The sequence below is a fragment of the Equus asinus genome, chromosome 17, assembly GCF_041296235.1.
Source record: "Equus asinus isolate D_3611 breed Donkey chromosome 17, EquAss-T2T_v2, whole genome shotgun sequence".
Taxonomy (NCBI): Eukaryota; Metazoa; Chordata; class Mammalia; order Perissodactyla; family Equidae; genus Equus; species Equus asinus.
Genome location: NC_091806.1, coordinates 37,608,572 through 37,632,889, shown reverse-complemented (window position 1 = coordinate 37,632,889; position 24,318 = coordinate 37,608,572). Strand labels below are relative to the sequence as shown.

Genomic DNA, 24,318 nt, shown 5'->3' with positions numbered 1-24,318 from the left:
ATCTGTTAGATACCAAACCCTGTCTCCTGAACCAGGTAGAGGTGTAGGAACCAACTATGGGAGGCATCTCTATCTTCTCTCCCAAGTCCGTGAGTTTTCAGCCTGTGTCAGCTTAATGTGCATGTTCGACTCACTGTTCTGTGAGATTGGCTCAGATGCCCTTCACTGAGATCTGTGCTTTATTTCTCTGTTCTCTAACCAAGGCTCCCCACAGAGAGCTTTTTACACAAGAAACACACAAGAAACAGTGCTGATGGAGGAAACCAATCTGAACTTTTTTCTCATCACCATGCTAAATTTGTAGCAAATACAGCCTCAATGCCTGCTTACTGTATGTTACTTTCCAAAATGTATTTTTCAATGACCTGTGATTAATGCAGCAATCCAGATAGTATAGTTTAAGAAAATACATTACAATCAAACAGACGGGGGTTCAAGTTTCGGCTCCACCTCTTAGCAGTTTTATGACCCTGAACAAGCCACACTCCTCTCCCCTCCCCAAGCCCTGGCCCCCCTTCTCTTATCTGTGAAATGAGGATCATCATATTTCCCACCTCCTAGAGTTTGGGGGGAGATTAAATGAGATAACACATGTCAAATGCTTAACACAAAGTACATACTCAATAAATGAGATGATGATAGTGAAAAATACAAAAATAGCCAGCAATTACTGGACATTTATTCTATGCCAGATGCTACGCTGTGCCTTTACAAGCACATCTCATTTAATCCTCACTGCAGTCCTAACATCAACAAAATGCTCTGCGATGTTATCAGGAGCCACCCAAGGAAATCAAGTAAGGACAGCAAGCCAACCACTCTTCACAGTGAGTGTCTGCCTCATGCAACCAATTATAATTACCACAGCACACTGATCACCATCATCTAAAGGGAGGGGCTTATTTTCAAGGCATGGATGGCCTCTTCCCTCTGGACCTAATTAGCCAGTGGACTCTAATTAGACAATGGAAAGCAGAGAAAGTACCAGTTTGGAGAACTGGCAGATGATGTGGTGTAGGTAAAAGCCTTTGCCCATTCTACCTAAGAATTAACCTCTGCCTTCCCTAAGCTCTCATGTACCTTGTACCTCTATTTAGGCACTAATTCCTGCATATTTACTTACTGAAAATGTATTATGTGGCCCCGTTTGGTGACAAAAGTAATGAGGTTCTAAAAGTCAAATAAATGACTCCTTTTCACAATTCACCCACTGTTACTTTTCCCCACAAATAGCATAATCTAAAGCAGTCCTTGTATAAGAAGTTCTCAGTCAAGTTCTCTTCAATTTGTTTGCCTCTCTGCTTTGGAAAACAAACAAACATTGACAAGAAGGGACAGAGAGAGGTCTCAGCCGAACAAGAAAAGTCAACTCTCAGGGGTCTTAACAAGACTAGGACTAGTGTTTCAACTCTCCTTTGATGAATGAAAAGAAACAAATGATCTCAAGTTATAATGCCCAGTGAAAACGAATATTCTTGGACAATAATCTCAAATCAATTAAGTGTATTTTGGCTTTGCATCACTCAAAATTTAGTCAGAAAAACAAAAACCTTTCTAGTTACTTTAACTGAAATAATAACAGAGGAAATTCTCTACACAGAGATGGAAAGGCCGAGAAGCCAAACAGAGGATGGTGAGGCAGTCTGGAAATTACAACAGCAGTTTGCAGGGACAAAGAGGGAAGACAGGATCACCAGAGCCTAAGGCCACGGCCCCTCTGATGGGAGCCAGACCATGGTGGAGTTGACCAGCAGAAAGGGGACCAGGAGGCAGGGTCAACCGAGTGAAAGTTGAGGCCGTGGAGGAGACATGTCTGGGGACGAAAAGCATGCCTTCATCCCTCCTCCTTGAATCTTCTGCCAGTGCTCCACACTTGGTCAAACTTACCAACAGCCAGTTTGCAAGAGAACCTGGGAAATGAGTTCCTTGCAATATAGAACCAAACACAGGAAGGGCAGGTAAGAGACCTGAGAGCAAATAGGCAAATGACAGTCAAGGGCTTCCTGCCTGCCTATTGCAAGAGCCCAGAATGCAGAACCTACAAGCTCCCCTAGTCATCCAAGTATTTGACTTAAAGAACGAATAAAAGAGGATTTAACCTGCTAGATTTGACTTAATGCCTAAATTTCCACATTACATTCACTTTGAGGTTCTCAGCTTAAAAATCACACCTGCCTAGCAAATCCTGTGCCTTCAAGACTGCTCACCTCCCAGTTCCTCTCACCAGGCACTGCTCCACCCTCCAAAGTTCCACAGCACTCTGCCCACACTCTACCCTCTCTCACTTCTTCTAGTACTGACTCAGATATCCCCAAGGGTTGGTCCATGTCTTGTTCCTTTTAGACGACTTGATATCTATCATTGTGCCAACCACGTGCTGTCACTAGTTAGAAGTTTGTTCAATGAATAAATAAATGAATACAAGTGACCTCAGGAGACAAGCATGCTTCATACACCACTGCAAAATTGTCTCACAGGTTTTTTTTAAGCACATCCAAAAGAACCACTTTAGGGGCCAGCCCGGTGGCTCAGCGGTTAAGTGCGCACGTTCCACTTCAGCGGCCTGTGGTTCACCGGTTCGGATCCCGGGTGCAGACATGGCACTGTTTGGCAAGCCATGCTGTGGTAGGTGTCCCACATATAAAGTGGAGGAGATGGGCACGGATGTTAGCTCAGGGCCAGTCTTCCTCAGCAAATAGAGGAGGATTGGCAGTGGATGTTAGCTCAGGGCTAATCTTCCTCAAAAATAAAAACCACTTTATAATAGCATTTTCTGAAATGCATTCCTTCATCCTTGTTAACAGAAGTTTCATGTCAGAAAGGGTTCTGTGAAAAAAATAAATGCCGAGATAGGCAAATTAAGCAGGTTTCTTTGTCACAGGACTTCTTGGAGCCTTTAATCAGTTCCTGTGCATTTTAAATCTTCAAGGGAGGAAAACAGTAGGAAGTATCTCTCAACACATTTGATCACAGTTGTCTTTTTGCATCTCACACTGCCATCCATGACAAGCACTTTGACTAATCCACCAAATAGCCATCCCCCTGGCCCTGCCCTTCCTTGTTAACAGAACTCTGTGTTTGGGCAGCAACGCCGCCAGGCCCAGAGGATGAATCATGATCGGTGCCATGGCAATCCTGACAATCCTGTCCCTTGCTAAGTACACACCTTCCTGGCCTCCCCTCCAGCTAAGAGTGGCCATAACCGTGTGATTCATTGCCAGCCAATGGGCCACAAGTGGAAGTCAGCTTGGAGGATCTGGGTAGTTTCCTCCTTGATAAAAGGATTTTTGAACTTTTCTAACTGCTCCCTTTCTTTTGTCCTTTTTTTTTTTTGAGGAAGATTAGCCCTAAGCTAACATCCACTGCCAATCCTCCTCTTTTTGCTGAGGAAGACAGACCCTGCTAACATAGGTGCCCATCTTCCTCTACTTTATATGTGGGAAACCTGCCACAGCATGGCTTTGACAACAGTGCATAGGTCTGCACCCGGGAGCTGAACCAGCGAACCCCAGGCTGCCAAAGCAGAACATGTGAACTTAACCGCTGCGCCACTGGGCTGGCCCCTAACTGCCCCCTTTCTTGCTGCCTGCAATGCTGGCAGAGGGTAATGCCATACGGAATTGTGACTCTCTAGTGGTTTTAAAACATGGCACAAATTCTTTAATGCTCCTCCCACTGAGAGGTGGTATCTATGTATTGCTCTCTTGAATCCGGCAGGCTTGTGACTGCTTCCACAGGAGAAGACAGTAAAAGTGATGCGCTAAATGACCTCCATAGCTGGAACACTTGCCTTGGAGCCCTAAGCCTCCATGTCTCAAACCGATGACCCTGAGTCGGTCATGCTGAGAAGCCCAAGTCACAGAAAGAGGGCAAGTGTAGATGCTCCAACTGACGGTCTCTGCTGAGCTTTCCAGAGTCACCCTAGTCCAGGCACCAGACGTTTGAATAAGAAAGTTTCTAAGAGTCCAGCCTCTGGCTGTTCGAGTCTTCCCAACTAAGGCACCAGAAAGTGTGGAGCAAAAATACACCTCTAGTGTGCCCCGTCGGAATTCCTACTCCACAGACTCCACCAGCAGTACAAAATGGTTGCTTTACACCACAAACTGCTAGGGTGATTTGTTTTATAGCAATAGACAATCAGAACAGACTCTCTCTCTCAATCCTAAGGGAAAAGTCAAGAGGATCAGAGAGATGCTGACTAGAACCCCATCACCCCCAAGTCCAGACTCCTTCACATGTGAAACAATTACATATCCTTATTGCCTAGCCACAGTCACTCAAAAACATCCCTAAATGACACACCATGCAGCTGCTCAGGGTCCCAGATTCAGGTCAGAGCTCTCATCATCTTTCCCAGGGGCTGATGCATCAGCCAACTGACTGGTCTTTCTGTTTCTGGCCTTTCCCATCCTCCACACACTGCCACCAGAATGATTTGTCTAGCCCACACTCTGATCCCATTATTTCCTCCCTTAAAAGCTCCAAAGGCTCCCCATCGCTTTGCAGCGGTTCATAACTGCAGCAGGCAACAGAACCATCTGAAAGAACTTTCTATAAGTCCCAAGTCTGAGCCATTCCAGGCCCTCTGAATCAGGCATGTATACGTGCAAAAAGCTCCCAGGTGATTCTGATGGGCAAGCCGAGGTAAGAACCACGAAGCCTTTCTTTACCTTCCCCTCCCTCTTCCTCCAGGCAGTACATAATGCTCTGCTGTGCTCCCCGGTACCTTGTTCACATTTCTATTATTCCGATCACCCTCATCAGATACAGAGACACCAGAGAGCAAGGACCCCGTCACAGAGAATGGTGTATCCCCAGTATTTTACACGCTGTCTGGAAGACAGAAAGCACTCATCTATTTTGATGAATGGATGAATGGATACAAAATAAACCCCTAACATCTCTGCCTTCTAAGGCAAGTCTGTTTGCTCTGAAACTTTGCCCCTTCTGCTAACTAAGCAAAACAGAGCAAGGAAAATACAGACAACCGCAAATTAGACAAAAATCTGAGGTTTATCATTTACTAGACCCTGGCTTACTCAGGCAAGGAGACCTGAAAACCCAAGGCCAATTCCCTTCTGTAACGACCAAGAAGCTGGAGAAACCATTTGAGTTTTACAGTGCAAAGCACATTCTCCCAACTTCCCGGTCCTGTGACTGCATCTACACCTTGCAAATGCCTCTCGGACCAAACTGTGATTCACACTGACAGTCCTCAGCAAATAACTGCAGGCGACCTGCTTGCTCCACGCATCCAACAAGCAAGTTTAACATAAGAGTGCCTTCCCAAAAAATCTACTTAGTTACATGCTGCAGGATGTACTGGGTGTGTTCCCCGGCCCCATACAGAGGGAATCGTCCTCATTTCCCCCAGTGCTCATTACCTTGAATGTACTTCCCACTTTCAAGGGTATTTCCAGAGCACGTTCTATAAAATAAACTTTGTGGTCTTCTTATTCATAAATACATTGGGGAAGAGAATGGTGATTTATTGCATGTCAGGCTCTGTGCTACGTACATACATATACTTTCTCAGTTTATTTCTAAGAACCAGCAGGTAATATGGCTATTCTTGTTTTAGAGCAAACTGAGGTTTAGAGCAGTTAAACAACTTTTCCAAAGTTATACCGTTGGTAACGGGCAGAGCTGAGACTAGACCAGGCTCTGTGGGGTCCCAGAGCCTGAAGGCTCTCTTTCCACGACCCACTCCCTCCTCTCTGCACTCTGTCAGATGAGAAAGAAGGAAAGTAACATTTACCTAAGTCCACACTAAGCACCTTTAATCCCCACCAAATCTGTGGGGTAAAGATTCTTCTCCCCATTTCACAGATAAACCCACTGAGACTTAGAGAAGTTAAGGAATGTGCCCAAGATCACAGTTAGTGGCAGAGAAGGAATTAATTTCAAAGATCATACTCTTTCCACCCCACCATGCTGTCCCCTTCTCCATGCTAAACATGGAAGGGTTTTTTTTCCCCTAAAGGATAGAAAAGCATTTAACAAAGAGAAATAAGGAAAGAAGCAGCCCTCAAGATCTTGTTAAATCTCCAAAGCAACTCTCATCCATCCAGTAGTTTCCTGTTTAGATAATGCTTTCCAGATGTGTGATCTCATGTGATCCTCACAACAGCCTTGAAAGGTAAGTACCAACATTCCCAACTTCCAGAGCAGAACTAAAGCCCAGATGGGTTAAGTAACTTGACCACGGTCAACTGCAATTAAGTGCTTGAAGATGGACTCAGACCATGTCCTGAAGGCCGAAGCCCACCATCTTCCCACTTTCCACATGGAATATTGCCTCTCAGGTTTAAGAGAAGAAGTAGAACATCATTCTTGGCGAAGATTCCTTATCTTAGAAAAGAAGTTCTTTAATGTATCTGGTTCTCCAAGGCAAGAGCGGAGGGACAAGCTACAACGACGTCAAACATCTCCTTAAGTCCACCCCCGCTACTGAACAGAAAGACATTTTCCTTCCACAATCCACACCTGGAATGACACTGAAAGTCACAAAACTCAAGTATTGTTTGATCTCACTATGACCCCTTGACCAAAAGGACAGACCTACCCATAGGGAGGGTGGGGATCTGTGGAGCGTTCACAGCCAACTTCCCAATCAGGACAGAACACACTCAAGTTCACTGTTAAACCTGGTTATACGCTAACAGATGAACAGGCGTGAACCACCAAGCCCCGCTCACCCCATTTAGACAAGAACTAGAGGATGACCCTTCCACGTCAGAAATCTCAAAGATGGGAAGCACCCATGTTCTCTCTGCAAAAAGAATACAATGCCTCTTGTCTTCCTTCTAAGGAAACAAAAAGCCTAAATAAAGAAGCCATAGTATGGTGGCAGAAACTTCAGTTACTGAACTTTTTTGTGGTTTTGTCTATTTTTTGTCACTCATGAGCATATGTATTTCAGATGCTACACTGAATGTTTTACAAACATTATCCAATTTAATCCTCCTAACAACCCTATGGGGAATTATATTACCAATCCCAATTTATAGATAAGGAAACCAAGCATATTAAGAAATGTTCATTAGGACCAGCCCGGTGGCACGGCGGTTAAGTTCACACGTTCTGCTTCAGTGGCCCAGGGTTCGCTGGTTTGGATCCCAGGTGCGGACATGGTACCACCTGGTAAGCCATGCTGTGGTAGGCATCCCACATATAAAGTAGAGGAAGATGGGCACGGATGTTAGCTCAGGGCCAGTTTTCCTCAGCAAAAAGAGGAAGATTGGCAGCAGATGTTAGCTCAGGACTAATCTTCCTCAAAAAAAAAAAAAAGGAAAGAAATGTTCACAAGATCAACAGCTGGTCAGAAGCAGGACTGAGATGTGAACCCAAGTTTACCTGGCTCCAAAGCCTGTGTTTCTGTCCAGGATACACTACCAGCTACAGACTTTCCACCACTCACTCTCTACCCTAGCGCCTTCCCAACAAGGAGCTTCAAGATCAAAGGGTACGTGAAGCTGCAGACATGGTTGTAGACGTAGATCATCTTCGCCCATGTTGAACTTCAAAAAAATACATTGGTGGTTTCTTGGTTTCTCAGTTATCACCAAAATTAAGTCAAAGGGACTGAATGTTTGGAAACAAATCTGATCTGATTCACAGGCCGAAAGATGCAATGATTTTTACGCTTGTCACTGGGAGCCCGTGGTTGATTCTGTATTTAAATGACGTAATTTAGGCAAGAGAGGATATCCTTAAAATGTTGTCATGGAGCATAAGACTTTAAAAGCATCTCTTCAATTACATAAAATTTACCTTCCGCTGACTTTCTCAATAAGATTAAAAAATGCAAATCCTGCCACCTAAGTTTTGAAGAGAATCTCACTGTAACCTCTTGGTCTGGTCACTCCACCCCAGCAAAAGACTGACTTCCCTCTGCTGCCCTTGAAAGATCTGAAGTTTTTTTATTCTTTACTAAAGGAAGTTGTGTTTCCTTATGTACATTCAGGAAAAAAAAAAACACAGGAAGGTCGCCTACCTCAGAAAAGAACTCATCCATGAAAGCTGTGTTGTCAATGGCAATCTCGACCTCATCGGCATCATCATCCTGTGTCAGCTGCTTCTGTGGGAGACAAAAGGGAGCAGGATGAGACTAAAAACACAAGGAACAGCTAACAGAATTGTCACTAAGGACCCGGAGCTCTATCTATATTAAGCATTTTTTCATAGGTAATCTCCTTTAAAACTCAGAACAGCTCTGTGATGGACCAAACTCTGACGTCACACATCTGAATTTAAATCTTAGCTCCACCACTTACTGCTATTTTGCAGGGAGGCCAGGGGAGGAAGGGAGGGGGGGGCAAGTTACGAACCTCGCTGTGCCTGAGTTTCCTTACCTGTAAAACGCTGAGAATAACACTACCTACTTCATGGGGTTGTTTAAGAAATAAATGAGATAATGAATATAAAACACTTTCACACAGTGCCTGGCAAACCGGAAGTACTCAGTAAATGCTACGTTTTGCTGTTGGTGATGGTGGTGGTGGTGATGGTGACATTACTATAACTCATTCCAGCTGGAGAACCTACAACAGAGAGGTTAAGCAACTTGGCCAAAGTCACATAGCTAAAATGTGGGGACAGGCAGACGTTAGCCTGTCTTTTGGATTTGGATTCCATATTCCTAACCCCTTCTCCACAATGCTCAAATGCATGATCCCCCCCATACCAGGGATCTATATTAGAACACTCTCTAGCCACAATTCCTCCAAAGCACTGGCCTCAAATCCTCACAGCAGGAGCGAAGATTTTCCTGTTTTCAGAAACCACCTGTTACAAAGGAAATAGCACTGTGTGTTGTTCCCTGTCAGAGCTCATGTTTATAAGGAAAAGGAAGCTGGCCCCCAGCTTTCTTAATCTCATTCCGCTTCGGCAGCAAAATCACAGAATGGCTATCTAAAGAAGTGCTTCCGTTCCTACCCAGCGTCAAAGGCCTGAGCTGTTCCTACATTCTTCCCAAACGCTCGTCCTAGACTACTGCCTCACTGCACATTTCTAAGCACACAGGCAGAAGTGGGTGTTAGGAGCGGAGGCCGGGAAGGGGTAAACCCCCTGGACCTGCTTCTTCACAGCCTTCAGTGGCCTACGGGCTTCTAGGCCAAGACATGTCACTCTCCAAGACTCCGAACTCCACAGGCAATGAAAGCCACCAGGGGCCTCTTTTCTTCATCCACTACGAGCCCCCTGATCTGCAATAGGAGATGGAGTTACTGGGAATTCCCATCAAAATTTGGGACTCTTTAGCCATCTGGAGAGTCTCTTTTGACTGGGTCCCCCATCATCTCATTCTCTGGAAGCATCAGCAACCCATGCTTAAGAGCCACATTCAAAGGAGTTGAGTTTGAGGGCACTGCTGCTACAGCCCCCACAAACATCTTCCTAAAACTCAGAGCTGATCATGTCCTTCTGCCAATTAAACTCATTCAATGACAGCTCATCTTCTAGGATTAAAAGTCCCAGTGCCTAACAGAGCACATGGGCCCTTTAAGATCAGGCCCTACCCACATTTTTCCCTCTGTGATGCACTCTGTAGACCAGGCACTTAGAACTCCTTGCATTTCCCAGACAGACAGTTCTTTCATAACGCTGAATTGTCACATAAGGACTTCTTCCTAAAATGCATTTGTCCAACTGGCAAAATTTTACTTAGCCTTTACAATTCAATCTCCAACAACCTTCTGTGTCCACCTTACCTGACACTCCCCACCCCTGCAAAATTTAAAACCTCCTTAAGCATTTTGTGCAAACTTTCCGCAGCATCCATCATAGCCCTCTTTAATTATCCCTTATCCATCTTTCCCCGTTGACTACAAACTCCTGGAGGATGAGGGAGGCCTTATGTATGTATTACAGTAGATATTTCAAGTGCGTGTGCCTGCCCAGGACACCTGCCTTTGTGGAGACACCCCTTACCTTCCCCACATGATGCTGGGAAGGTTATCAGTCATGACCCAAGCTCTCTGAGGAATCTGCATGCAAAGCAAACAGAGAGCCAAGTCAAGCAATGGCAGTAGCCAACAGAGACATCCGCTCGATTCCCAGAGCTACCCTCGTTTCTATCCTTCCTAAGCCACCTGTTGGCTTGGAGCGGGTTCTACAGATCTTCCCTAAAATTCTTTCAATGAGCTGAACAGTATTCTTCTAATATTTTTTAATTCATTTAGCCAGAGTTGGCTTTGGCCGCTTCCAATTAAAATTACTTGTACTTGTCAGTAATTGATTCCACATGTATACTGAGCGTTTACCATGGACTAGACATGTAACAGAAATTGAATCAATTTTAGCTGAATAAATAACTAGCTTCCAGAGACCAGCAGCCTGGATTCACCCAGCAGTTTCTAGTTTGAGACAAAATCCTCCCTTTAGCAACTATCATTGTTACTTGGGCCTCCATCTCCCAAGAAGGCTCTGTGTGATCCCCACTGGAGACTAGGATCCCAGCCTTCCTCTAGGAAGGTGAGTTAACAAGCATTTGTTGAGCTTTTCCTCTCTTCAGAGGTCTTCTAGAGACCCACACTGAAGGGAGACACTGCTCTATGTGTATGTGTGCACACATAACACCCAACACACTCAGACACACACAAGTCTGTCAACTTGTTCTTCAAACAGGCCCACGTGCTAAGGATGGATTAGGGAATCCATCACAGGATGGATTAAGGGAAGTTTCCAGAGACTGCAAACTACTGTGTCCTGGAACATGGAAGGCAGGCGCCTAGTTATTCATCATGACATAGATTTTTGAGACCCCCCCACCCCCAGAATTTATACAGGGATTCCCCACATCCAAGGTTCTCCATGTCCAAGATGGCCACCTCTTGGCTTTGAGCAGGCACTAATCCACCTCTGGTGAGAGAATGTGTGAATTCGGAAAAGAGAAGTCTTTGGTGACTCACAACCCAGGTCCAAAACCTGCTGTTACCAGTTACTGGCTGTGAGACCTCAATCAAGTCCCTTACTGCTCTGAATTTTTTACCTATTAATGGTAATAACACCACATACCTTAGGACTTTTACAAAGATTGGAAGAGATCACATATAAAAAGCTTCTAGTCCAATACTGGGCATGTACTAAGTGCCTAGTAGATGTCAGTTTCCCCATCAGCTAGCCATAAAGCTGTGACACCTGAAAGAGTGAGTTCTCCTCTACAGGAAATTCTCCACACTAAAGGCTAAGTCAATAAGATAGGTCCACAGTATCCTGACAACCAGGATTCTATAACTTGCTCCACCACATACTAGTCACGGAGCCTTAAACAAATAGTTAACATCTCTGAGCCTCAATTTCCTTATCTACGAAATAATAACAATAGCGTCTACCAGAGCTTTTGCGAGGATTAAATAAGGTAATATTTTAAAGCTCCCCATGCAATGTATTGCACATAGTAAGAACTCAATAAAGCTACCGTATATAAGATCGAACCAAGTCAATGACTCTATAGCTTTAACCTGGATCTAAGCACCTTTAAAGAGGAAAGAAACAAAAGATATAGGACTTGTAGAGCTGAACGCAACCTTACGGATTCCTCCCTTAGAGATGGGGAAACCAAGGCCTGACACCAAACAACGAATTACTGACACAGCCAGGAATAGAACCCAGGTTTCTTGGTTCCCATCTTCCCACAGAGAGTTTTTCCCACTGTGATGTGCAGCTTGCAAAAATATAAAATAACAACGTCAACAACAGCAGCAAGAACGTTTAATCCAGACCAGAAAATTCACGGAAGAGGCCATCATCACAGGTTGTCCAGAGTTATGTGACACTGGAACTACCACCAGGCTTCTCCAGAAGGGGATCTACCAGATCCCAGGGCAAGGATTCCTTCCCTTCTGACACAGTGGGGCTCTTCCAGACCAAGAGGTCTCAAGGACCCCAAGGGCAAGGAAAGCACACAGTGCCCTTTATCTTCAGCGCATATGACTGCACACGGCCCAGAAGAGAACTTCAGCATCTTTATCAAAGAATCAAGATGTGTGGTAACAGGAACGTTACAGTAGCTACAACATCAGTGGCAGTAAAAAGTGTCCATGAGAACCACGAGCCCAGCCACCGCTTCCTCTCCCCACCCCACCCCGGGCTCCTGCTGTCTCTCCCGCCAGGAGATGGGAGATATCGCCAAAGACTCAGGCAGCACTGAGCTAGACCCCAGGATCTATCATCCACTCCGCCTCTCAGATGGGCCCCAAAATTCATGGAGAGCAGCCAGGGCTACGACCTTCTCTCTGGACAGAGAATGAAGAGTTCAGAGGCCCAGAACTCAACACGAAGTGACTTCATCTGCAGTTCCTCTCACTCAACACTGCCTGCCTTTCTCTCAGCTGTCTTCTCTATCATCTGTAGTCTATTCGACTGTGGGTCCCTCTTCTTTAGCTCCTTTAATAAAAATATTTGCCACCTATAAAGCCCCTATGAGGTACTAGGTGGCCACCACACTCTAGCCACTTCCCATACACCATGTCAGAGAACCCCATCTATATTTTGTAGTCGAGAATCTGCAGGTCAGAAAAGTTCTAAGTTATTCAAGGTCTCCCAGCTACTAATTTGCAGAGTCAGGGCTCAAGCTTAGGTGGCCTGTCCTAAGTCCTTGCTTATTCCACTGTACCCTGCTCAAAGCAGCCTACCACCGAGAGCAGTCGGGAGCCAAGGAGAGCCACCGCCCAGCCCTCTAGAAAGCCGGGCTGGGAGAGACAGGCTGTGGGCCTTGGGGCCACCACTTGTCTCTATCAAGCCTTGGCTGTCTCACCAAGAAAGGAGCTTAGCTTTCCGATGTGGCTTTGCGGAACCCCAGGAAACCTCAGACGTGCCTCAGGAACCACCCAGGGAAGTCAGGGGACGGGGGAGCCAAGCAGGCGGGCCCCCACCCCTCTTCAATCTGCAGAGCTTCACTTTTATCTGCTCTATACTCTGGGGTGGAATATAACATTTCGTTTTAAGAAAGAGGCCTGTTGTCAAGAAAGAAAAGAAAAGAAGAAAAAAGAAAGGAAGGAAGGAAGCTTAGCTAGCTGGAAAAGCACTGAAGCGGATGAATGGATGCCTTCTAAGGACAAGAGAATGAACAGAGTCCCCCCACTCCTTTCCCAGTTAAAACATGGCTGCACCGTAAGTTTAAATCATCAGCAATTCCTTAAGGGTATTACAAATCAGAGCAGTGAGACAGAAAGAAGGGACAAAGAAAGAAAAAAGAAGCCATCCCAAAGGAAGAGGTCACCAGCTCTCTCACAGGTGCCAGACCCCAGGACAACGAGGGGGCCCAGGACAAGATAGCAGGCTCAGGAGCCCTCGGAGGAATGTTTCTTAGTGAGGAAAATAATGACAGAGGGGAAGGGACACCTGGTCCCTAACTTCCCACAGCAGGGTATTAAAGGATTGGGGGTATTGGGGGCCCGAGCACTCCTGGCCCCAGCAGGTGAGCACCAATTCTTGCGCCTCCTCCTCTCCACATGTAAACAGCTCTCTGCTCAGGAGACACACACTCCTCTTTACAAACCCAGATGTTCTCCCAATAGATTTGACTCCAAGAGACAATGACGTGTGATATTTCTTGTCCTTGCTGCCCACTTCCTCCTCCTGCCTCCCTCCAGGCTGAGGGTCTGTGGATCCCCAAAGACAAACACCACCACTTCCAAGAATTACACACACATACACACGAACACACGCCCAGGCACACACTGCCCAACACCTGGTTTTTCCAGTCCCTTGTCTTTAATTAAAAGAAGCCAGAAATTCTGAGTAAGCCTCTTGGCTCCCCACAGGCACTCGCTGCTCTCTGAACCCACTTAAAGAGTGAGAGGCAGGTGGCCCTTCTCCGACCCCCATTCTCCCTCCAACACTGTTCTCTCTTCCAGTGAAACCCTCCCAGACAGAACGCTTCCCCTTTCCGCTGCACTGCCTCTTCCCCAACACGCGTGTCAGATGAAGCAGGAAGAAACAGCTGGGTAACGCTACCCTAGGTGAGCCTCGCACTTCTACTTTCAAGATGATGTTCTAGCTGAATGATTTGAGGCACACTTGGCCCTATTTGGAAGATGAAGACAGAGGAATAAACTCATTACCAAAATAGCCCAAGGCCAGTGAGTTAGTGGACAACTGGGGAGGGCCAATGTCCCCAATGACCCCACTGCATATATTCCGCCATCACAACACTGCTCCTAGATGATCCGTGTGCACTTGGTTGCAGGTGCTCTCATGGTTTCAAATCTATTGTCTAATTGTCACATCAACCCTGAGGGACAAATACTACTTTCCCCATTTACAGATGAGGCCCCTACTTAATTAGGTTAAATAACTCATCCCAAGTGACTCGGCTAATAAGTGGCAGCTTTAGGATGCACCAGCAGGTCTGTGGGAGCCCAGTACCACGTTCTTACCCTCTGCACTCTGCTTGAGGATGCCCTTCCCACTCTGGCTTGGTAACACACCCTCACGTAACGTCAATCAAACTAAATTGGACTAATCTATATGCATAAGTGAAAAAGACAGCAGTGCATATAATCCTATGACTGTGCATGTATGTAGAGACACATCTGACTGCCTGAGTTGAAAACCCGGCTCTGCCACTTAGTAGCTGTGTGATCTTAAACAAGTTAACCTCTCTGTGCCTTGGTTTCCTCATTTCTAACATGAATAATCTGCTCACAGAATTGCTGAGGATTAAATTAGTTCATACATGTGAGATGTTTAGAGCAATGCGGGGTACATATAAAATGCCCAAGATCATGCCATCTAAAACAGAAAATCAGGCCTTCTTTTCCCTACAGAGTTTCTGCTAAAGATGTACCTCTAATGCTAATTCCCCGAAGGTGACAGCAGGACCCATAGGATGAACTGAAATCTAGTTCATTTATTTGAATGAAGTCATTTTTCTACTACAGGCATTTAAAGAAACAAAGCTCCCTGTGAATTCTGCTTCTGCTCCGTTCTCACAAATTTTCGTATTTACTGCTCTCACTATCACTCATTTCTAAATAGTCTGTCATTTCCATTTTGATATCTTTTTAACCCAAGAGTTACCTGGAAAAGTTGTTTTTAAATTTCCAAAGCAAGTAAACCTGGGGAGGACTATTATTGTATTGTTAATTTCTAATTTTATTATACCACTGTCAGGGATCATGGCCTAAATGGCTTATTATTCTGTGGAATTTGACATTTTCTTTGTCTTAAGATATGGTCAATATTTTTTAATCTTCTATGTGTGTTTGAAGAGATCTTGCATCAAAGTTTCATCCCCATGTGCCATGTTATTTTCTATCTGCCTTTGCTTCTCAGGAAAGCAATGGAAGTTCACCTAAAGAAAGGAAGGAGAAAAAAACACAAAAGGAATGCCCTCCAGGTAGATTTTATCTACACTGATGAGTAACCTTCGGTAAAGGAGGTTAATTCATCCCGAATCACACAGCTAATAAGGGACAGAGCCAGGACTGGAACGCTGCTTGGTCCAACCCATTGTTCACAGTGCATTAACTCAGGGATCTTGCAGTCCCATAACCACGACCAACACCCACAACATCCTCCTTCTCACTACAAGGTCCCATCCAGAATAACAGACTCACTTGTTCATTCATTCGCCCAACAGTATTTATTGAACATCTGTCATTCGCCAAGCGACAGACACTGGAGATACAGAGACCAAACTCAGCACCCCCTGCTCCCCAGGACCCCACTGTCTCAGATGGGAGGCGGACAGACACCTGGGTCATTACAGCTCCACGAAGTGAGTGATGAAGACAGTTAGTACAAGGAATTGTACACCCAGGAGAAGACGGGGTGCCCAACTTCGTCTGAACTCAAGGCAGAGCCTGGGGAATGTGGAGCCTATTAGAGAATGTCCGCAGAGGTGACGCCTGGGGGAAATTCTGAAGGCTGAGTGGATTTACCCAAAGGATACCTAGAGGAAGGCCACTGCGGTGAGAAGATCACGCCTTTTTCCTGCTTTCTCTCTCATCCCTGGAGCCATTAAGGAGAGTCAAAGAATACCTTCTGCTTCCCCCTGGAGGGCTCAGGTCCTCTTTCAGTCCTTCCTCCCCCACCCTAGCCTTCTTCACTCTCTTCTGACTTCCTCTCCCTCCTCCTCCCTCTGTTCCTGGCCCCTCAACACCCCCACAGCATCCACCTGTCAAGGATTCAGAAAGGAGGAAGGAATGACATCTTCTTCCCCATTCCATCCTCAGCCCTCTCCTCAACCCTTCCTTTCAGCCTCTGTCCCACAAGCCCCCTCCCCATCATGGTCCTTCTAGAACACTTCACCAATAGTTATAATAGGTAACAATTTTTGAGTACTCCACATGTGCTGAGGGTTCTTCTGAGATGTGTGCTTTATATTTACCAAAGCATTTAATCCTCCAGGGACCCTCCCCCTCTGACAGCTGAGAAAACTAAAGCATAAAGATGCCAATTAACCTGCGCGAGATGAGTGCCTGAGCTGGGAAGAGACCACGGGCAGCCAGCTGCAGAGCCTCTTTCTTGACCATCACGGAGCGATGCCTCTGCACAGCAAGCCCCACCCCAGACACAGCGTGTGGCACTGGCCACCGGGGATGCACGTCCAAAGCACTAAAAACCAGATGCCTTATAGACAAGGTCAAGAAAAACAAGATCGAGAGGCTGTCACAGGCCAGAGGAGGCTAAGGAAACATGGCAACTAAAGGCAATGGGGTGTCCTGGATTGGCTCCTAGAGGAGAAAAAGGGACATTCGTGGAAAAACGAGTACAATCCAAATAAAGTCTGGAGATTAGTGAACAGAACCAATACCAGTTTCTCAGTTTTGACAAATGTACCATCATAATGGAAGAAGTCAGCAATGGACGAAACCGGGTGAGGGGCAGACAGGAACTCTGTACTATCTTTGTAACTTTTCTGTAAATCTATAATTAGTCTAAAATAAAAAGCTTATTAAAAAAAAAGAAAAAGCAAATCTGAGGCCAGACCAAGTCGCCCTAACCCAGAGAGCTAAATAGACCCAGACAGCATACGCTCCACTAATCTCCCTAAATAGGGGTTGAACTTCACTCACAGTCTCCAGACAGAGACTGGGGAACGTTGCCATGGAAACGGGCCAATGCCAGAAAACAGGCTGACCTCACAGGGAGCGAGCGGGTGGCGAGGGGAGGAAGTTGCAGCCTGGTATAAAGGTGGCTGGAGATAAGGCCCCTGGGGGACTACAGAATCTCCAGGTAAGTTCATTTGCAGAATATCCCCATTCATCTACTGGATGGCAGGGTTTACAGCTTTCCCAGCTGTGGGCTGGGAAGTGAAAAGACACAGGGAATGAGGCATGAGGGTCTGTGCTTTCTCAGAGAGTAGGACCCAACAGGGCAGGCAGCTTCTGAAATGACAAGATCACGTGGCTGCTTTTATATATCACCAAAAATTAAAGAGTTTAAGGAAGCCCCAGGGAAGGCATGGTAAATGCTATCAGCTCGGGATCTGGAAGCTTCCCTGAAGTGATGACACTGGAACTGAGCTTTAAGGGATGTATAAGATTTTGCCAGGAAAAGAATGGGGTAGCTAGATTTTCACTGTAGTAGCCACATCTTCTCCTTCATTGTCTTTCTGAACAGGGGCAACCCTCCCTGATGTATTGGGCTGGGGTTTTAGGTACAGTTAGAAGCCTTGGAACTCATCGGTCCTTGTCCTTGAGGACAGAACCAGTGACCTCTGGCTTTGTTAGCAAATTTATGGGTTCCCTGAGTAAATACAGCACTTCAGGCAGGTAAAGTTTTACCACCCCTCAGGGAATGGATTGGGAAGAGTAAGTCTTAATGATGAATAAGGGACGTGCAAGGGCCAAGCTGTTGTTGATCAGTCAACAGACAAATGTTGAAGAGATGATTGCCATGCAGAGTACTAGGCTCTGGGGCCCCAGAGGAACACCCTCTCTGCCACCGCAGCAAGGAGCATCCAACTGTAGTTGAGGAGACGATCAAATATAGCGTAGGGTGACGTCAAAAAGCAAGACAGCCATGATCAATTCATGATCCCACCGCTTCCTAGCTGGGGATCTCAATCAAATCTGCACCTCAATTCCTTTACCTGTAAAATGGGAATAAGACATACCAACGCCTCGCCTTGCAGGGCTGAGAGGATTAGAGACAAGGAATGGCAGGCACGTAGCGCACATCCTGTCCGATAACAAATAGCTGCTCAATAAATGGTCATTGTGACTGTAGTTGATATGGTGACAACAACAAATAGAACCATCGATCTTAAAGACAACAGGATCTAGGAGGCAAAGAGTCCAACTCACAGAAAAACAAATGGAAGGTAATTTCAAGCACACTCCATGGTAACCAAAAACCCAACTGACAACAGAAGAAAGGTATTTTGCTAGAAAGTGATAGACAGCCCATGCGGGCTGCTGGAATGGAGAGAGAATATTCTAGGCTGCAGTTAGGGAGCATTACCTGTAAAGAATGAGTTTGGAAGATGGGTAGGAATTTTGACAGAAGCGGAGAGGAGCACTGAAAGGGAGAGAGATCAACATGGACAAGCATCTCTCCCTTAGCTCCGGGCAGTCCCCCAGCCTCCCCCACACTCTCAGGAATAAAAATAAAACTAATCCCCTTCTTTCATCCAAGCATGTTCTCTTCTGGCCTCTGGCTGATGGGTCTGTAATCCCTACTCAATCCCTATCACCCTCATCTCAGCCCTGCTTCCCGTCTGCTCACAGCAAAACAGCCATCCCAGCAAATGAGTCCTCCCAGGGAGAGAGGAGAGGTGAGGAAGAAATCACCGACTAGTAAGAAACCTTATCACTAAAGGATGGAATCTGGGTGAAAAGACTCTCAAGTTGAATCTCAATGACGAGAGTCTCAAGTTGGGATATTAAGATTTGGTTATGATCCAAAGCACCTGGCACACAGTAGGAGCACAATGTATACTTATTGAATGAATCAAGCCTTACAGGAGAAGTATAGCTCCATGTTTCTGATGGGGTTCCACTATAACCATTACCCTGAGGAACTCTGATCCCACAGAGATCCCAGAACTCCAGATGGGGAAAGAGGCCAAGGACAAGCCCTTTGGGATGCAAGACACAAGACAGAAGAGAAAGAGTAAAAAGGAAGTCTGGCCTTTAGAGCCTCAGGCCATTGATTTCATTAGTGTGACCCTACGGGCACTGGCCTTGGAGGGGCCAGTACATCCCAAGTTATTTCCAGTTCTCCAAAAGTCAATCTCCAAGGGGGTCCAAAGTCCTTGACCTCTTTCCATACATCACTGGCTTCTCATCTATCATTATCTATCTTTGATCTGGGGGGTTCTTTTTTCATAAAATACATCCCTTTGTTTTCCCTATATGACCATTTACTCAAAAGATCAGGACTTCACATAATAATTTTGCCTATAAGGCCCAGCAGGATGAGGTCAAAAGGATAAGGATGAGCAAGCCCAGCACAAGGAGGTCCAAAAGCACTCACAGTGGTATATATGTGAAGCACGAAAAGGAGAGTGGTTGAGAAAACCCAGGATCCTTGCCTTTCTTCTTAGGAGACTCTACACGCATCTGAAAAGATTAGACTTGAATCTTAACAAGGATTTGAAGAAGAACCTGAGCTCAAGCATCCATTCTCCCAGGAATCCTGTCCCCATGTCCCAGAGGCCAGCCAAAAGGGGCTTCCTGTGGTAGCTTCTACCACAAGGATGCTCTCATCGTATCCGTTTCTTGTGTGTCTCCCTAGCAGACCGTGAACTTCCTAAAGTCCAGGAATACGTGTTAATCACCATTATACCCCAGCACCATTGTAGGGCCTGGGGCACAGCAGGTGCTCAGTAAATGTTTGCTGAGTGAAAAGAGGGCCAGGCAAGAAGTCCGCGGACAGGAATTGTCTGAACTCAGCAGATTCAAAGTTCAACTAGTGAGAAATCAGCATGAACTGCCTCATGAGATAGGCTGGGTGTATGCACTGCACATTCCAGGCAAGTCTGTCCTCCATCACTGAAGAAGCAGGCTGCCGAGGACGCCTGCCAGGAGGAGCAGTGCAAGAGATAAGATGAGTCAGGTCTTGTGACCACGGCCTCAGGAAAGCATGCCCTTCGGTGTGGACGCTGCTCTCAGCAAGTCGAGTTTGGGGAACTCACATTTACTGTGGTGGATGATTGCCACCCTCACGATGACCCTATGGGGAAGGTATGATGATCCACTTTACAGGTGCAACTCTGACACCTCAGTCCTACGGACTTCGGAGTCTCACGGTGCTCAGGACAGGCTCACAAACAACGAAGCATTCTGGAGAACCACACATCCTCAGGGATGGAGGCCTTAAATCTCCTTGGTGGCCTCCCCTCCCTCAAGGAGATGCTCAAATTCCTACATCACTCAACAGCCTAGCAAGCTTCTTGCCTCCCTCCCAGGCTCGAGGAGGGAGCCAGCCCAGCTCTCCAGGCAGCCCATCCCATCCTCGGGCAGCTCTGACCAGTAAAAATGCTTTCTACAGACTCCACATTTCTACACATCAACTTCACATCTTCTTCTCATATCTACACAGAGCAAAGCTAATCTGCACATGACAGCCCTCCAGCCATCTGGAGACAGTTATCACCTCCCCTCCCCCAGGGTTTAGAAAGATCCCACAGAAGGAGATTGCACAGGCAGCCGAGTGTGAGATGGGTTCATGGGTTCGGCGCAAGTTAACAAATGCCTTGCCTTTGGCTGATAAAAGGAATCAGAGAGAAAATGGTAATCTTGTTGCAGAGAGGGCAATCTCTCTCCTGGGGGCCAGAGGTGGGGGGCAGGGGAGGCAGGGGCAGAAGGTGGGCTAGAAACCAAAATCCATATAAACTTTAACAACAGTTTTCTCTGGAAATATTAATATTTTACTAGTGCCAGAAGGGGCTTCTGAGATCAACCGAAGTCTTGGTTTTACAAAGGGGGTATAAAGAAGCAGAGAGGTAAAGCGACACAAAGGAACACAGCTATTAAGGGGCAGGGCCACAATTAGAACCCTTGGAACCTGCATTCCAGGTCCTCTTTGCACAGTGTCACCACCCATCTCCCTGCTCCAAAGCACTAGGGCAGCACCAGTGATTTCAGAACAGCATTCCCATAATAACAGCACCGACTATAGTCTCACTTCCACCACATCCCCAAGAAGCGCAGGGAGGACACAGAGCATTAATTCCACTTTACAGTAGGTACCAACGAGGCTTGGAGGAGCAAAGGGACTGCTTGGGTTCCCTAGCAATCTGAATTAATCCTTGGAACCCAAAGCTCAGGGAGAACTCTTGGCTATTTGTTGACAATCTGCTATTGAAGGGGACCAAGGAGTATCCTCCTCCGGAAATGGATTTCCTAACTAAAGGAAGGGAGCCGCCACTGCCTGCTGTTCGGTTTTGCATTGTTCTATGACTGCTGAGTGTGCCGATCAGGGAAGAGCTGCAAAGCCACTCTCCGTTTCCTTTCTGCCTCCCAACCAGTGTGCTTCAGGGAGAGAGTCTGGGTGCCTCTCCTGATTGTGCCCTGACCAGCTCTGTGACCTGCAGTATCCCTCCCACCCAGGCTGAGCTTCAGTTTCTCATCTACAAAAATAGGAGCAACAAACTCCACCCTGTAACTGGGATGTTGTAAAGCTGCGATGACAGAGCCTGCAGGAGGCAGGGAGGCTCCCCCCACAATCAGCAACTGTCCCTCTGTTTCTCTTACTTCCCCATCGCCCCACTACCCAGAGCAGGTGAAAGGGTCATGAAGGTCTCGCCCAAAACAAGGGAGGAGAAAGAAAAGCAATTGTGACACCATCCCAGGAGTCCCTCACACTTGTAGGAGGCCGGGGATTTTTCCAAGGAGCTTTTATGGTTATTAGCATAACATTTACCATCTGTTAGTCCTGTATGTGTCATGCACCATACAAAGGGCTTTGTACGCTATCTTGCTTTTAGTCCTCACAATCACGCATCTTAAAGATGACAAAACTTAGACTCGGGGGTTAAAGGACAGCTAGTTAGCCATGGAGCCAGGAGGCAACCCCAGTTCTATCCAGCCCCACGCTTCCCAAATTTTAGTGTGCTCCTGAATCACTGGGGAGATTTGTGAATAATCAGATTCTGATTCTGTGGGTTCAGACTGGAGTCTAAGCTTCTGCACTTCTACCAACCTTCCAAGTAGATGGACTACTTTGTATCAAGGGCTGGATTTTAAATTCCATTAAGACAGACTCTGTGTCACCCAATCCCCAGGGCTTAGCACTGGGCCTGCCCCACAGAATGCACTCAATAATTATTTGTTGAATGAGTCAATGACTATCCAGCTCAAAAACTCAGGTTTAACACTTGTCTATATCAAGTGTCACTGCGTCATTTGATCTCACAACAAATCTATAAGGTATGACCATGAACATCTGGCAGATAAGGAAACAGAAGCTCAAAAGAATAAGCAGCCTAAGGTTTTACAGCTTTTGTGCGGCAGGGCTGGAGGCGGTCTACCTTCAGATCTCTTGCCCTAACCACAGCTGTCCCGAGGATGCGGGGGAAATTAATAATTATAGCCCGTCGGATGGCGAGGAGCTGGACCATCCCGGCACGTGACCAGCTCACAGCTCGGAGGTCACGCAGGAGCTCCGAGCTGCTCCGGGGGAGGAGGCAGCCGGGCTCAGAGACAAGGCGGACAGGAGAAGGCTGGTCCTGGGCACAGTGCCAGGCAGCAGGGGCCAAGTGGTGATGTGACCCTTAACCTCACAGAGGATCCCGCCAGGCCCAAGCACCCCCCGGGGACCCCAGCTCCGGAGAGAAGCTGTCATCCAGGGAAACCGCAGCCTAGCCAGGAATCACCCAGCGCACGACCGCAGACGGTGGGGAGGGTGCGGGATGCGGCCGGACTTGGGGAGGGCAGGCCTCGCGCCCGGCCCCGATTGGGGAGCGAAGGGACGCCCCTCGGCCGCGCAGCTGCACCCCAGGAGCGGCGGACTCACGGCCTTCAGCTGCTCCAGCCGGTCCTTCATCCTGGAGCCCCGGCGCCCGGCGGCAGGTGAGCGCGTCCCAGGTGAGCGGCCGGAAGTGGCGGCCGGGCCCGGCCAGGGCGAGGGAGCTCGCGGCGCAGGCAGAGGCGGGCGGCGGCCGCCGGCAAGGAGGAGCGTCCGAGGCCGCGAGAAGCTCCGCCGCGCCGCCCCCTGGGCCCCGCCGGCGCCGCGCGCTCCAAATCCGCCTCCCGGCCGGCGCCGGCGCGCACGCTCAGCCGCCCGGCGGCCCGCCCCTCACCTGCGCCGCGCCCCGCGCCCCTGCTTAAAGGGCCCGCGCCCCGCCGCCAGGGGCGCTCTCACTCCCCTCCCCCAGCGCTGGGTGCCTCCAGGGACCGGAGAAGTCCGGGGAGAGAGCCCAGCCCTGGTAGATCCCGCCGCTGGGCCGAGGAAGAGCGAGGGGGGTCTGTTCAATTCCACCCTTCCCCTTCGACAGCCATTCACTCCCTGCGCCAGGCTCTGTGCTGGGATCCAGCCTCAACAGACTCATTCATTGCTAGACGCGGACAACGTCCCGTAAACAAAGAACGCTCAGACATTGTGGTTTGTGCTATAATAAGTGGGAGAAAGAGCTAATTCTAATTCTGCCTGGAGGAAGGGCATTGCAAGTCATGGAATTTGTACTGTCTAGGGGACTGCATATTGGAGCTGGAAGAAGGTTTTTCCAGAGGAAGTAACTGGAGATGAGGTGGGACGGGGCAGGCTGGGACGAAGAATTTGGGCTTCTTGATGTTGGCAATCGGGACCCCGCTGAGAAATGCGAGCAGTTCTGTGTTGAAGTCAGAACACCTGCCACTAGCAATTTGTACAACTTTGGGAAAGTTTCTCTAGGGGACCCCGCTTCCACATCTATAAATCAGAGTACCCACTTCACAGTTTGCTGTGAGGCCTGTGTGACAGAGGAATGACTGATTCGTCACCTATAGAGCAGGGTTGTGAGATAAAGATGTTTGTGTATGAAAGGTTAAGCCGTTCTCCTCTGCTACGTGGTGTAAAGATCCCAGGTGGGTTGTACCTTCTGAAAACGTGGGCGGGTTCTTCGCGCTGCCCCTCCCTCTTAACCCCTCTCCTCTCCCCAGTCCTACCCTCTCTTCCTTCTTCCTTATTTGTGTTCTTTCTTGGGAACAAATGACATATCCAGCAGAGAGTGACGCTCAATAAATGAGACTGTACGACGATTCAATACTCAGGAAAAGAACGTGCTGTATGCATTCAAGTTAAAGGGCTGTAAATATTTTCGTAATTCTAACAGAACTTTGCCCTCTTCTGCGATCTCAGTGTGTGCTCGGTGCTGACTTCATCCCCTCCCATAAAGATACTGTGCGTACGCGGTGGAGCCCTTGAAACCCTGCCCTTCTCAGC

The 24,318-nt window shown here is 47.4% G+C and overlaps 1 protein-coding gene across 4 annotated transcripts in view; it reads right to left on the bottom strand.

The window, feature by feature from the left end:
• Nucleotides 1-23,181, bottom strand: part of STX3 (syntaxin 3) — a 39,265-nt gene extending 16,084 nt beyond the window's left edge. The window contains exons 1-2 of one of the 4 annotated variants that reach the window (XM_044749881.2): nucleotides 22,912-23,181; nucleotides 7,997-8,080 (exon numbers count right to left, since the gene is read on the bottom strand). In XM_044749881.2, the coding sequence (XP_044605816.1) occupies nucleotides 7,997-8,080; nucleotides 22,912-22,941 (114 nt within the window). In that variant the 5' untranslated portion in view covers nucleotides 22,942-23,181. The remainder of the gene's footprint in view (nucleotides 1-7,996; nucleotides 8,081-22,911) is intronic. The other 3 variants (XM_014861812.3, XM_014861814.3, XM_014861813.3) reach the window with 3 other exon arrangements.
• Nucleotides 23,182-24,318: the final 1,137 nt, after the last annotated feature.